Below are 16,139 nucleotides of genomic sequence, written 5' to 3' on the forward strand. Positions count from 1 at the left end.
GTAGATTGATCACATCGATTAATAGCCTCATTTTGGATCGATTAACTCAAAGACCTGATTTGATTTAGTGGCTCGAGCTTGAGTTACATAAGCTAATCTATTCGAAATTGATTGATCTATTGGTGTCTAAGAAAAGTAGTTTGGTTTGACCTAAAGAAAGGTAGCTATTTAATTAGTTTTGTTTGCTGACCTGATCAATTTATTGGTGTTTAAAGAAAGCAATGAGGGGAGCCCTATTGATCATATACTTTTCTAACTAATTTGGTTGAGTAGTCTTGATATGGTTGCTTAGTGATTCAAGCTAGCCTACATCCTTAGGGTTAGTCATAACAATTATGACTAATTAAAATTAAAGAGATCTAAATTAAAAATCTCGTTGTTAATATTAAGTCGTAGGCTCTTCCATCGTTATAGAGTATCATGCCCTCTCTAATGTTGACTATTCTCGACTGGATACAGTGGTTCAGTTGCATCAGAAAAAAAATAACTACTCTATTGACATGAGATGCTACGAGGTGGAGATGGGGTTCGATCCATGATGTATATGTATGTATGTATGTATGTATGTATGTATGTATGCACACACACACACACACACACACACACACACACATATATATATATATATATATATTAAGGGTCCATTTTTTAGTGGATAAAAATTTTATCTAAAAATCTATATTTTTCTAAATAAATATCTTCCAGACAATATTTAGATAGAAAAATAATTTATCCATATTCTTTTATATATAGAAAAGTGGCTTTGAAATCTATTACCTATGTTTTTTTGTATTACTAACTTCTGGATAAGTTACTAAAATTTATTCATATTTTTCGTAATACCCTTCATGCTTTTTAGGTTTGTAAAAGGTGGATAACTAAGTTATTAAGTATCGAATGATGAAGGTATTGAAAATGAGGATGGAGTATTTTAGAAATAAAATTAAATACGTACTATATTGATTGATAAAAAAATAATTTAACCATCTCCTAAGTGGATAGATTTTTTTCTCATTTCAAGATAAATACTATCCATGGAAAAGTGACTTACCCATCTTAAAAAATATGAGAATATTGATAAATTAGTCAATGAAAAAGCTAATCAACTTTTTCATGATATTTATCCATAAAAATATGAGCCCTAAATATAAAACAATTTAAAACATAGATTTATAATATAGAGCTATTTTTTATGTTAGTTATCATGCATTTTAGCAATGATCCAAATTAACCATTTAAATTTATAATTAATAATGATAAATGAAATAATTGGTTAAAAGTAAGAAAATTTTAACATAAGCCCAATACATGACTCGAGAGTACCAAAATCCCAATTCTTGACGTTGAACTCTATTATCACTACGAGGAGGAAACTAGATTCGTTCAATTCTTGATGCCTCTTCAAAATGATTTTGAGGATACTCCAGCCTCAATACTCAACTGCTCCCCACCTTGTTGATGCTGCCCTTTCAAAGTTGATAGCAGAAGAAACATGCGAAAGCACAACCAACTTCTCCACAACAAATAATGCCTCAACTATTTTAGCTACTTCTCCATCTTGTCCTCTCCAATACCTAAACCCTCTGCACTTCCACTTGGAGACAAGTCCCCAAGTATAGTGCAACTACTACAAATAGTTTGGAAATATGGTAAAAGGAAAAGAATTGCACCTCTCCCATCTCTAGAAACATGTAGGCCAACAAAAAGTCTTTTATAAATAAAAGTTTGCGGTAGCCTCCACTCAGTTGGAGCCTTCTCCTGCGTTAGTTGCTAGCCCATCTGATTTATTCATGAAAATAGTCCTAATGTGGAAGACATCTAGGATATGATCGAGAAAGCTTTCTCTAGTACAACTTTTGCTTTTGTCCCCTCCACTTTCTCAAGTACTTTATCTACTAGGTGGTTCTTTGATTCTAGTGCATCAAATAGCATGACCTATTATTCTACTTACTTTGATAAGCCTATTCCTATTTCTTCCTCTCCCATTATTCTTACTATTGATGGTTCTGCAGCTGTTGTGTGTCATGTTAGAAATGTTCAAACCCTACCTAGTGATCTCTCTTTACCTAATGACTCACCTGCGCCCAAACTCTCAATCAATTTAATCTCGATTAGAAAATTATGTGAGGCTTTTCCATTACATGCTCTTCTTCCAACTCTTTTGGTAGGAATGTTTGACAGGAGAAGAATCAAGTAGGCATAATGTATAACATTGGTCGCTTCTTTGTTCTTGATAACTTACATGTTCTACCTTCTTCCAGTAGCTATTCTATTGCTGCTGCTACTCTTATCATGTGTTTTATGATATATTGGCACGGCTTCTTAGGTCATGTTTCCTTTCTGAAGCTTCTTTATATGAGTAATAGAAGTTTTTAGGATCAGTTAAGTTTGATAAAGAATAACGTTGAGTCAATTGTAAACTAGCCAATATTTTTCTAAATAAATATCTTCCAGACAATATTTAGATAGAAAAATAATTTATCCATATTCTTTTATATATAGAAAAGTGGCTTTGAAATCTATTACCTATGTTTTTTTGTATTACTAACTTCTGGATAAGTTACTAAAATTTATTCATATTTTTCGTAATACCCTTCATGCTTTTTAGGTTTGTAAAAGGTGGATAACTAAGTTATTAAGTATCGAATGATGAAGGTATTGAAAATGAGGATGGAGTATTTTAGAAATAAAATTAAATACGTACTATATTGATTGATAAAAAAATAATTTAACCATCTCCTAAGTGGATAGATTTTTTTCTCATTTCAAGATAAATACTATCCATGGAAAAGTGACTTACCCATCTTAAAAAATATGAGAATATTGATAAATTAGTCAATGAAAAAGCTAATCAACTTTTTCATGATATTTATCCATAAAAATATGAGCCCTAAATATAAAACAATTTAAAACATAGATTTATAATATAGAGCTATTTTTTATGTTAGTTATCATGCATTTTAGCAATGATCCAAATTAACCATTTAAATTTATAATTAATAATGATAAATGAAATAATTGGTTAAAAGTAAGAAAATTTTAACATAAGCCCAATACATGACTCGAGGGTACCAAAATCCCAATTCTTGACGTTGAACTCTTATTATCACTACGAGGAGGAAACTAGATTCGTTCAATTCTTGATGCCTCTTCAAAATGATTTTGAGGATACTCCAGCCTCAATACTCAACTGCTCCCCACCTTGTTGATGCTGCCCTTTCAAAGTTGATAGCAGAAGAAACATGCGAAAGCACAACCAACTTCTCCACAACAAATAATGCCTCAACTATTTTAGCTACTTCTCCATCTTGTCCTCTCCAATACCTAAACCCTCTGCACTTCCACTTGGAGACAAGTCCCCAAGTATAGTGCAACTACTACAAATAGTTTGGAAATATGGTAAAAGGAAAAGAATTGCACCTCTCCCATCTCTAGAAACATGTAGGCCAACAAAAAGTCTTTTATAAATAAAAGTTTGCGGTAGCCTCCACTCAGTTGGAGCCTTCTCCTGCGTTAGTTGCTAGCCCATCTGATTTATTCATGAAAATAGTCCTACTGTGGAAGACATCTAGGATATGATCGAGAAAGCTTTCTCTAGTACAACTTTTGCTTTTGTCCCCTCCACTTTCTCAAGTACTTTGTCTACTAGGTGGTTCTTTGATTCTAGTGCATCAAATAGCATGACCTATTATTCTACTTATTTTGATAAGCCTATTCCTATTTCTTCCTCTCCCATTATTCTTACTATTGATGGGTCTGCAGCTGTTGTGTGTCATGTTAGAAATGTTCAAACCCTATCTAGTGATCTCTCTTTACCTAATGACTCACCTGCGCCCAAACTCTCAATCAATTTAATCTCGATTAGAAAATCATATGAGGCTTTTCCATTACATTCTCTTCTTCCAACTCTTTTGGTAGGAATGTTTGACAGGAGAAGAATCAAGTAGGCATAATGTATAACATTGGTCGCTTCTTTGTTCCTGATAACTTACATGTTCTACCTTCTTCCAGTAGCTATTCTTTTGCTGCTGCTACTCTTATCATGTGTTTTCTGATATATTGGCACGGCTTCTTAGGTCATGTTTCCTTTCTGAAGCTTCTTTATATGAGTAATAGAAGTTTTTAGGATCAGTTAAGTTTGATAAAGAATAACGTTGAGTCAATTGTAAACTAGCCAAATGGTTTGCACTACCTTTTATACTTAGTGATTCCGTTTCATCTGCTCCTTTTTTTTTTATTCATTTTAGATGTGTGGGGGTTTGCTCCCCTTGCCTCCATAGAAGAGCTCAATTTATGCCTTGTTCATGGACGATCACTCTTGCTACACATTGATATCTATAGTTTATAGATGTATGGAGGTTTGCTCCGGAGGTGAGATCAGTGCAAAATTGAGCTGGATAGCTGAAAGTTGTGCCGACATGAGCCGCAAGTGCAACCTACAAAAGAAGTCCTAAAATCGTAGGGTGCCCTCCGGTTTAGGATCCTCTAATGCTTAAGTCAGCCAGGGCCTTGAGAACAGATAGCAAAAATGGAGAAGTAGAAGCAAGAAGTGAAAGTTTTAGTGGAGAAAAGTGGAGAGAACTCTGATTTTCTTTGAGAAATTTAGCAGAGTTTATCTCTGTGAGTTCAGAGTTAATTTGGACTTACCTTCTAGAGAGCCCCTTATCTTCTTTTTATAGAGGAAGCTTGCTCATACCTTAAGAAAAGGTCGTTAGACCATTAGAGATCTGTTAGGCTATTGGATTGTTATAATAGAATGGCTAGCTGTGTAGATATCGTGGGGCGGCAACCCACATAGTAAATGAGCTGGAATACAATTGGAAAATGGTTACAGCTGAGCTGGATGACAATTGTCAGATAACCATACATATTTCTGATGGCATGTCAGTAAGAGATCGATGTGGAATAACTGATATCAGTAAATATCTGAACTGGGTGCCATGCTTTGAGTATCAGTAATCAGGTTGGTCAGAAATTGACGTAAACTGATTCGATTGAAGGAGATCGATAGATTACCGAGATGAGTGTCCTACTTAATAGCAATTCTGGACTAAGCCGATTTACCAGAGAACACTGAAGAGTCAGGTCGCTAGATGCGGATGTAATCTGAGACTGTCATTAACTCAAATAATGATCTGCTGCCACGTGCCCAGATGATGATGATCTCAGTCTTCCGATGAAGTCGACTTTCTTATGACCCTAGCTTTCTAATGAAATCGACTTTCTTATGAGGTCGGTCTCCTGATAAGGTCAGTCTTCAAGGCTTATATCGATATTCTTGTCAACTCGATAGCTCTTGAGCATGAGTCCCAAGAACATTGACTGAGGTGGTAAGATCCCACAATATTTGCCCCCCACTTCTAAGTCCAAAGGGGTCACTTTGGACCAAAAGAAGTAGTCCAAAAAGATAGTTCTCAGTTTGTCTGAGGTGACAAATCCATGCCATTTGGTTCAAGTGAACCACTGCATCCTTCCACTTGATCTCAAAGTAGGTAAGTCAGATCTCCTATATATCTGATAGGATTTCAATCTTTGGTGCCTCATTTTCTTTCTTTTCAAGAGCATATTGTCTGAAAATTTAAGCCAGAACTTGTCAAGTTAATATTTTGTAAGGTCCAATCCGGAGATCAGATTTTTGGTCTTCTCGAAACTTATCTCAATGTAGAGATCAAATTTTGGTCCTCAAGAGAACTTGGCCCATTTGAGGCTTAAGCTCGATCCAGAGGTAAACTTTTTTCTCTTTGATCCTTTCAGAACTTCAGCTCGATCCGAAGATCAGCTTTTCTCCTTAGTCCTTTTGAAGTTTAAGCTCGATTCGAAGATCAACTTTTCATCTTGGTCCATCTAGACTTAAGCTCGATCCAGAGATCGATTTTTCATCTTGATCCATTCGGACTTAAGCTCGATCTATAGATCGACTTTTCGTCATGGTCCTTCCGAACTTAGGCTCGATCTGAAGATCGACTTTCTATCTTGGTCCATCCAGACTCAAGCTCGATCCGAAGATCGATTTTTCTTCTTAGCACTTTCGATGTTTAAGCTCGACCTAGAGATCGACTTTTCTTCTTAGTGCTTTTGGCGCTTAAGCTCAATCTAGAGATTGGCTTTTTTTCTTTGATCCTTTTGGGACTTAAGCTTGATCTGGAGATCGACTTTTCTTCATGGTGCTTTTGATGCTTAAGCTTGATTCAGAGATTGGCTTTTCTTCTTATCACTTTCGATGCTTAAGCTCGATCTGGAGATCGATTTTTCTTTTTTGATCCTTTCGGGACTTATGCTTGATCTAGAGATCGACTTTTCTTCTTGGTGCTTTCGGTACTTAAGCTCGATCCAGAGATTGACTTTTTTCTTTGGTCCTTTCGAAACTTAAGCTCGATCTGGAGATCGACTTTTCTTTTTGATGCTTTCGATGCTTAAGCTTGATCTAGAGATCGGCTTTTTTTTAATGCTTTCGATGCTTAAGCGCGATCCGAAGATTGACTTTCTCACATCAGGTTGCCCTATCTTGGTTGGAATTTTTATGGCCTTAACATGGCATTTTTTACCTCATTTCAAAATTGTTATGGCCTTATCATAGCTCTTCCAACCTCATCTCAAAATTTTTATGGCCTCATCAAGGATCTTCCATTTTTGTTTGATCAGGTTTCACCGATCTAGTTTGGATGAAGAAAGATTCTTCAACATAAACTTTGACTAATATATTATCTTTATTAAGATAAAAATTAAATTTTTTATTAAAATATATTTTGAGATTTTCAGCATTCCGCATCCTTGGGATGGTCGTACTATCCAAATTTTCAATCCGGTAAGCTCTTGGGTGAATTATTTCGACAATCCAATATGGCCCTTCTCAATTCGGAGCAAGTTTTTCTTGTTCTGTTGGCTTTGAGATCTCAACTCATTGGAGAATTAGATCACCTTTATGAAAATTTTAAGATGTTTGATTAGCCTGATTTCAGACATACTTGCCAAGTTGATCTCGACATATCAGTGCCTTAATTTTATCCTTTGATTGTCGGCATTCCTCAGTATCATGACCATATTTCTGGTGGTAACGGCAGTATTTTCTTCCATCTCTTTTTTCTGATGGGGCCCTTAAAGGATTAGGTTGGCAAGGATATTCCTGACCCTTGATCTCCATCAATATCTAAGTTCGAGGGGCAGACAGTGAAGTGTAGGAATTCAACAACTGAGGTGGACTTCTGGATCTTGAATTTTTTTGAGGTCCATCAGTATTATTTTGATGCTTTCTGCGGTCTTTTTTTTGAGGCCGCATTTTTTCACCTTCTTTCTTTTTCACCTGATGGAGTATGCTTTCTTCTTCTTCAATTTGTACATACTATTATACTCAGATGAGCATTTGCTTATAATTATCTAGATAGTTCTTGTTGAAGGAGAAGATCAGGTGGTTGTTCCTAAGTCCTTACTTCAAAACTGTCATAGCAATAGACTTATTAAAGTTTTTGACTTTCAGAGTAACTGCATTAAAGCATGCAGCATAATCTTACAGAGATTCACCTTCTTGTTGCTTCACAATAAAAAGATTGTTAGTATTTTTCAGATGAATCTTGTTGTTGCCGAAATAAGTAACGAACAGTTTGGCTAACTATTCAAAAGAAAAAATAGATCCTGGCTGAAGGTCAGAGAATCAGATTTTTGCAGATTTTTTTAGGATGATGGAGAAGATGAAATAGAGTAGGGCATCAGACGCTCCTTGTAGCCTCATGATAGCTCTAAAACCTTTCAAATGATCCAAAGGATCAGTGGAGCCATCGAATGACTCCACAATAGGCATCTTTAATCGAATAAGAATCGGTTTATCAAGGATTTGTCAAGAGAAGAAAGATTGCAAGCTAAAATCTCTCTCACCCTATGAATTACTGATCTAAATCTCCATCAGCTTCTTCTCAAGATCTTAGTTCTTTCATCCAAGGCTTTCTTCCAAATTCATCTTTCTACTTGGAGAAAATGATTCTGTCTTCCAGAATTGATCAATGAGATTCAGAGCATGATTATAGAAAGAATTCTGAGGGGCTGGTTGTTGGGAGTCGTGAGATTGAACCACTTGAGGAGTTGGTTCTCGTTTCTGCTACTCAGTGGTAAGTTAGCTGGAGCTATTGTACCATAGCAGTGAGGGCTTGAACTTGCTGGACAAGAAGACTAAATTGCTGAGGATCGATGATAACTAGTGGTTGGGTGACTTCTTGAGCCTCCCCAGGAGAAGACGAGGTAGACAGAGGATGAATCGATGCTTTCTTATTCACCATTTTTTACTAAAAATTATCAGATGCCCTTCTTCTAACACCAATCTATTACTGTAAGGTTCTGGAAGTAAGGTCGATACTGAACTGAGCTAAAGAGCTAAGAATTATGCCAACATGAGCCACAAGCGAAACCTATAAAAAAATTTCCAAAATCATAGGGTACCGTTCAGTTTAGGATCCTCTGATGCTTAAATTAGTCGGGGCTTTGAGAACAGATAGACAAATGGAGAAGTAGAAAGTAAGAAGTGAGATTTTGAGCGAAGAAAAATGGAGAGAACTCTGATTTTTTTAAAAAATTTTAGCAGAGTTTGTCTCTATGAGTTCAGACTTAGTTTAGACTTATCTTCTGGAGAGCACCTTATCTCCTTTTTATAGAGAGAGCTTGCTTAAGCCTTAAGGAAAGGTTGTTAAGCTGTTAGAAATCTATTAGACCATTAGAGATCTATTAGGCTGTTAGGCTTGTTAAAGATCTATTAGGTCGTTAGAGATCTATTAGGCTGTTGGGTTGTTGTAGTAGAATGACCAGCTATGCAGAGATCGTGGGGCGACAACCCACATGGCAAATGAGCTGAAATACAACTAGAAGACAGTTATGACTGAGCTAGATGACAGCTGTCAGATAACCGTACATATTTCTGATGGCACATCGGTAAGAGATCGATGTGGAATTACTGATATCAATAAATATTTGAACTGGGTATCATACCTTAAGTGTCGTAATCAGGTCGATTAAAAACCGACGTAAGCTGATTCGATTAAGGAAGATTGGTAAATAGCCAAGGTGAGTGTCCTGCTTGCTAACAATTTTGGACTAAATCAATTTAGCGGATAATACTGAAGAGTCAGATTGGCTAGATGTCGATGTAACTTAAGAGTGTCATTAACTCAGATAATGATCTACTGCCACATGCCCAGATGATGATGATCTCAGCCGTTCGATGAGGTTGGCTTTCTGATGATCCTGGCTTTTTGATGAGATCGGTCTTCTGATAAGATCGACCTCCTGATGAGGTCGGTCTTCAAGGCTCACATCAGTATTTTTGTCAACTCGATAGCTCCTGAGCATGAGTTCTGAGGATATTGGCTAAGGTGGTAAGATCCCACAACAATTCTCAACTTGATTTTTTTGAAGTTTATGTAGAATTTTCACACATAATAAAAACACAATTTTCGAAAACCATGAAAATTTTCTGCTTAGATTCTCGTGGTGTTGAAGGTTTTCTATCCATGCAGTAAATGGAAATGGATTGAAAGTGGGCAATTTCAGTGGCATAATACAATCTGCAAATTATTAGTCAATAAGTAGGACTCGAGAATCTTTGTGCTTTGTGCATTTTTAGTAGAAGACCCCATTCTATCTGCAGTTATGCTGAGGGATGGACAACAAGCTTCATTCAGCTTCACCTACCTCAATTGAGAATTAGACAATTGAAATCAGAGTTGATGGAGGTGCAGAGTGTGGTTTCCCCACGTGTATTTAACATGCAGACATTCTTGTGCATAATGCGGAGTGGAAAAAAAAAAGGTATGATTTGATAACTTACTGGGTCTTTTTTTTTTTTACATTTATTTGAGAAAAAAGTTTGGACAAATTTTATGTGCCCAAATGATTCTCTAGCTGTGTCTATTGCAACTAAATTTGAGATGGATCCTAGCTTATTGTGATTTCCATTCTAACATGCATAACTTAGAATAAATTGGTCCATGCCATAGTCAAAATGCAGAAGATTTTACAACTTATATTCTATTGCTAGGGAGGGGGAATGTGTATACAGATCATTTATTTACAGGTTTTCCTTTTAATGATTTTTTCTTTTTGATGAAAAGAAGGTTAAACCTTCATTATTTATTTATATATGATTACATAGTTTGTTTACATTAGAGATGTAACAAGGTGTAATAGTATTCGTTTCAGAGTGTAGAGAAATATCTGAGGAAACGCACTAGTTTCCCCTTGCTCAATTTGGTACCAAGTCTATTCCTAAGATTGTGTGGGAGGTCATATGTTGTTTCGCTTACCACCAGCGGATATAATACCATTCGTGAAGAACTTTCAATTCACCAATTTGCACCTCTGTCAATCTCTCATAAAGTGTACTCCCGGTCTTAAACAAGGAAGACATTCCGAATGGGTGCTAACAATTTCATCTGTTCATTTGTCACTTGAGACGTCCAAGAGAGAAAAAGATCAGCAATTTGCTGAGCTACTGGCTTGGGGTGTAAGCGTGGAAGTCAAGTATCCTTTTGCTCCGTTCTTTCCAAAGACACTACAAACCAGTTGTGAGAAGTGCATCAATACCATGCTACTGTCCTTGATCTTTAATATTGGCCTCCATGTGCACCATAGTATATCTAGTGTGGATGGGAGCTCAGGCAGATATAGGTCTAATAATAACTGAGTCCAGACTGTTCTTGAGAAAGGGCAGCCAAGCATAAGATGATCGCTGGTCTCTAAGATGTCTCCACAGGGTGTGCAATTGGTGTTTCCGAGCCTTCTTTTCCTAAATAGATTGGCTTTTGTTGGAATTTTGTTATTGGCACATAACCAGGCAAATAATCTGGCTTTCTCTGGAACCCAGAGTTTCCATATGACCTTGCTTGAGAGTAGCCTTACTCCTCCATCTTGAAGGAAGTGGTAGCCCTTCCTTGGTGTAAACTCCTTGTCACTAAACCATTTCGAGGCAATAGTATCAGGTCATTCCATCAAGCAAATGTTCAATGCTTCCTTTTAATCTCTGGAGATCCTCCAAGAGTCTTCGTGGGAGTAGGATGCCAGGTGACCTGCTATTATGGAAGTTATCTAGCACTCTAGCAACCAAAGAGTTGCTATTTGATGCCACAGTATACAACTGTGGAAAGAGGTCTTTCAATGAATAGTTATGAAGCCAACTATCTTCCCAAAATAGAGCATTAGTTCCATTGCAAACATTATATCTGATTAAGAGCTGAATTGTTTGTAGTACTGGCTCTAATCCTTTCCAAAATGGAGATGGTGCTTTGCGTGCACGCTTCAGTCTCCAGTGCGATGATGGATGAATGGAATTGACAAGCATGCATCATGGATTTTCAGCATTGGAGTATAGTTTCTACCACCATTTACCAAGTAAGATCCAATTAAAGATTTTGAGGTTGAGCACTCCTAATCCTCCAAATTATTTTGGTCGGCAAACATTCGACCATCTCATTCGACAGTGCTCTTGCTTGCAATCTTCACTCCCTCTCCATGCGAAGGACCTTCGAATTTTGTCTATTTGTTGAATGATGAACTGAGGAAGTAGTAAGGTATTCATCCAATACAAAGGTATTCCTATGATTACTGCATTGGTGAGAATTAATCTGCCTGAGAGATTGAGCAATTTGCCTTTCCAGCCAGTCAATTTCTTCTGAATTTTCTCAATGAGTGGATTCCAATCACTCCTTCTCAGCTTGAAATGGTGGTGCGGTAGATCCAAATAAGTTATAGAAAATGTAGCCACTTTACTTCCTAGAGTAGGTGCCGCCCTCTTTAGTGCCATCTCATCAATGCCCAAGCCTAACACTTGGGATTTTTCAAAGTTTATTTTGAGACCTGATAACAATTCAAAGGAGTCACTACGGTGAAAATGGTCATTAACGATGCTATTAAGGTTATTTTACGACGCTAATAAGCGTCGCCAATATCCTTTACGACGCTTCAAAAAGTGTCGCCAAAGCGTCGCCTATGTAAGAGTGGAGACGAAAAGCGCCGACGCTTTTTAAAAGCGTCGTTATTTTTTAACGACGCTTTAAAGCGTCGTAAAATTAACTTTTACCGGCGCTTTTTAGCGTCGTTAATGACAACGCGTCCACCACTCTACCAAGACGCTTTTTGAAGCATCGGCTGTTAGATTTTTTGCGACGCTTATAAGCGTCGTTAAGTCGTGTTTAACGACGCTTAAAAGCGTCGTTAAATGCATTTCTAACGACGCTTTAAAGCGTCGTTAAAACAAACATTTAACGGCGCTTTTTAGCGTCGTTAATGACTGCACTCTACCAAGACGCTCAACAAAGCGTCGACTTTTTTGTCTTTAACGACGCTTATAAGCGTCGTTAAATTAAATTTAACGACGCTTATAAGCGTCGTTAAAGGTTTTAAGAGAAAAAAAATATATATATTTTATATTCAAAAAAAAAAAGAATACATACATTTCTGTACAAAATTATATCAATTATTCTAACATAAACCTGTACAATCACCAACATTCACACCTGTACAATCACCACCATTCACACCAAAAGCAAACTTAAATAGCAAATTTAACCAAACCAAAAGATATTATTTTATATAAATAAAAATAAAGTACTAATCGTCCATTACAATCAAGAGTAATATAAATAAATATAAGAATACAATAAAAATAAAATAATATCAATCTGCAGACGGATGGTCGTCGTTGTCTCCACGTGACGTGCCGCTGTCTCGACGGGTGCCTGATGTGCCAGGAGCCTACAAGAAACATATCAAAAGCATGATTTGCATATCTATAAATAAAAATATATAAATTATTAAATTAATATAAAAATATATATTTAATAATATGTGTTTACCTGAGATGGACCATACATCTCTAATAAAGATGTAAGCCGATCAATCTGTCCCCTCATGGCCTGCATCTCGGCACGGCTCTGTCGCATCTCCTCCATCTCAGCGGCACGACTCTGTCTAATCTCCTGTATCTCCGTCTCGAGTCTGCGAACGCGTGAATCCTGAGCATCTGCTGCAGCATGCTGCGTATATCTACTAACCTCAGATAACTGAGTGGGGGTGACTCCTACTCCATAATCCCTCACTCGGTCGTAGCGCTCTGGTCCCATCAACTCTGTGAACACCTCGGCCTCGATACGGCTCTGCTGCGTAGATGCTGCGGACTCGTCGTCACACTCCGCAATGAGAGATGTAGCCCTCTCTTGTATTTATTTTGAAAACAAGAGTTATACATTAATAGCTAACAAAATTAAATTTAAATCATTGGAAAAAATAGAATATTAATAATGCCGTACATATAAATCTCTCAACTCATCTCGAACAAAAGTATCATCCTAATGAGTATGAGTCATCCGATAAAACTCCACTTGTCCGGGTTCCCTCCCATGCTCATCCACCTACGCAAATAATTTTAATTTTAAGCAAACAGTTATAATAATTTAAAAAAATATATGAGTATCATGATACAGACATGATCCACGATACATAATGATATTAGTTATATAAATATTTCAACATAAAAATTAAAAGTTAATTATGAAAGTTTAAGGAACATACAAACTCCTGTTGGAGTCGTGCATAACTCTTCGACCCCGATATATGAGGAACAGACTGAGCTGCTCGTGCAGCTCTACCAATAGCAGAATAAGTCTGTAAAATAAAGTAAAGAACTTGTTATATGTATAATATATAATAAAAATTAATATTTTTATAAAATATTTAGAAAAAAAGATAATAAGCAGATAATATACCTGTGCCCTCTCGGAGAACCAATAATGAACCAACTCCATTCACTGATGAGGGGGTACATCAGGAGGACAATTCCTAGCAACCTCCTCCTCTGTCATACCCTGTCTCATATAGTCCTTCTTCAATTGTGCTCTATATTCTTTCCATTTGCGGTTGAGAGACTTCATTACAAAATCATGAGTGGATGGAGGGAGAACAAACTTGCTCTATAAAAAAAAAAAGTTAAATGAAATAAATTATATAAATGATTAACAATTAATATACAGTATGAACATCAATTCATTACCTCTATAACTCGGAGGAGCTCAACTTTGTACGTTGGAAGCATGTCATTCCATTTTGCATAGCCCAACGGACATAGCTGAGGCCTCCGAACAACAGTCCCCAAAAATGAAGTCAATAACCAGGCAGCTTTCTTAATTGGCTGACCTAGCTGATTGCACTCCACAACAATCCTCTCGCCCTCACGCATCTGCCACACATCTCGTACTACTGTGGGTCCGCGTCTGGGGCGTACTCTCCCGGATCCGTCTGCAAAAAATACATAAAAGTAACTATATCATAAATATACATAAAATAAAATAAAAATAAAATTACATGAAAAATAATATATACCCTGCACGTGTATCTCATCATCTGGCTGATGAACAGGAGGATCATGCTGTGCTGATGATGAAGGACAGGGCTCAGAATGCTGTGCAGCTGAACTGGCCTCAGACTGCTGTACTGAAGAAGACGTACCGGCCTCTGTCTGTGAAAACTGGAACTGCACACCAGCATATCGTCCCCTGCGACGCATGATGTCACCTAGCATTTATATAAATAAAAGGTAGAATCAGTTAATATATGGAGTAAAATAACACAATAATTAATACAAAATATATACATCATAAATAATTATTACCAGTAACAATCAAGCAGTAATGTTTTCTTCAAATTCTGTTCTAACCAACGTCGTCGTAGCATTTAAATCATCAGCTGGCACAAAATTATAGGGCATACATTGTGTATAAGTGTCATCGTCATCATCCTCCACTTGGTTTCCCATATCATATAAGTCTCTAGATTTTGTTTTGATGACAGTAAACCAATCTTTATCTTTTGCATCTTGTACATAAAATACTTGACGAGCTTGAGATGAAAAAATGAATGGGTCATCCTTCAATAACACACCAGTGTATATCAACCTTGAAAAATTTACAAGTGTAAATCCATTTGCATCTTGTTTCAAACCCCTTGGTGAGTTTATGTCTATCCAATCACATCTAAACAGTACTACTTTAGATTTTCCATAATAATCCAACTCATAGATATCTTTAAGTGCACCATAATAGAATTTTCCATCCGCTTCCACCATAACACCGCTATTCTGTATTTTTCTAAATTTCTCCCGTTCTCTAGTATGAAATTTAAAGTCATTAATTATGAAACTGTTATATCTATTCACAATCTTGTTAGGTCCTCGAGCAAGAGCTATTAGTTCATCTGAATTATTTATCTCCATCATCTTTGATACCTAACAAAAAATGATATGACGAAGTGCAGTTGAGTTATCTGATATTAAATATGTATCAAAAATTAATATATCCCATAATTAAATATAAATCACACCTGATTCGAAAGCCACATAGGGAATAACTCGACCAACCATCGCTGTTCAATCCTTGCATTAGGATGAATGTTATGATTGGCTCGTCTCTGATAAATTAAAAATTCACTGCATAAAATATAAATATATCATTTAGAATATTATATCTAATATATAATTTAAATTTTGATATCATTCCTTAAATATACTAACCTGCGATGGTCAGATATTATGTCACTATGAAGTAACACATAACGATGTGCTTGTGCTAAGGATTTTTGATCAAGTACAATACTTTCAGCTCTTCCCAAGAATTTTCCAGCAGTTAAGAACTTATACAGTTCTGCATTCTCCACAAAGTTATTATGCCATTGAGGTCGACTAAAAATAGTCTCTACACCTTGAAGATATCTTGAACAAAATGTCAAACATTCATCCGCAATATATGCTTCAGCAATCGAGCCTTCGGGATAGGCTCTATTTCGCACATAATCTTTAAGACGCACAAGATACCTTCAAGAATTAAATATTTATTAAAATATCAGTATGCTGTTGTTTCTAATAAAATTATCAAAAGATTTAAGGTTTGCAATAATACCTCTCAATAGGATACATCCATCTATAATGTATCGGTCCACCAACTTTAACTTCTGAAGCTAGGTGAATGAGCAGATGTACCATAATAGTGAAAAATCCAGGAGGAAAAATCTTTTCCATCTGGCAAAGTGTAATTGCAATATCAGATTCTAACTGATCAAGTTTTCGAGGATCAATAACTTTGGAACATAATGCCTTAAAGAATGACGATAATCGA

General features: G+C 36.4%; 1 protein-coding gene across 1 annotated transcript; it reads right to left on the bottom strand.

Annotated features, from left to right (window-relative positions):
* Positions 1–13,784: 13,784 nt before the first annotated feature.
* On the bottom strand, positions 13,785–15,689 carry LOC140858363 (uncharacterized). Its single transcript, XM_073258750.1, has 4 exons — positions 15,539–15,689; positions 15,349–15,454; positions 14,353–14,544; positions 13,785–14,268 (listed from the first exon to the last, which is right to left on the bottom strand). The coding sequence occupies exons 2-4, from the start codon at positions 15,386–15,388 to the stop codon at positions 14,012–14,014; spliced, it is 489 nt and encodes a 162-aa protein (XP_073114851.1). The 5' UTR covers positions 15,389–15,454; positions 15,539–15,689; the 3' UTR covers positions 13,785–14,011.
* Between the last annotated feature and the right edge of the window lie 450 nt (positions 15,690–16,139).

Source organism: Elaeis guineensis, chromosome 6 (genome assembly GCF_000442705.2).
Source record: "Elaeis guineensis isolate ETL-2024a chromosome 6, EG11, whole genome shotgun sequence".
Classification (NCBI taxonomy): Eukaryota; Viridiplantae; Streptophyta; class Magnoliopsida; order Arecales; family Arecaceae; genus Elaeis; species Elaeis guineensis.

Excerpts from the sequence above, each read along its gene's own strand:
- LOC140858363 (XM_073258750.1), bottom strand. The coding sequence starts at position 15,388 with ATGGTTGGTCGAGTTATTCCCTATGTGGCTTTCGAATCAG. Across the intron at positions 14,545-15,348 it reads CTATGTGGCTTTCGAATCAG|GTGACATCATGCGTCGCAGG; the intron begins GTGTGATTTATA and ends TATAAATGCTAG. Across the intron at positions 14,269-14,352 it reads TGATGAGATACACGTGCAGG|ACGGATCCGGGAGAGTACGC; the intron begins GTATATATTATT and ends TATTTTTTGCAG.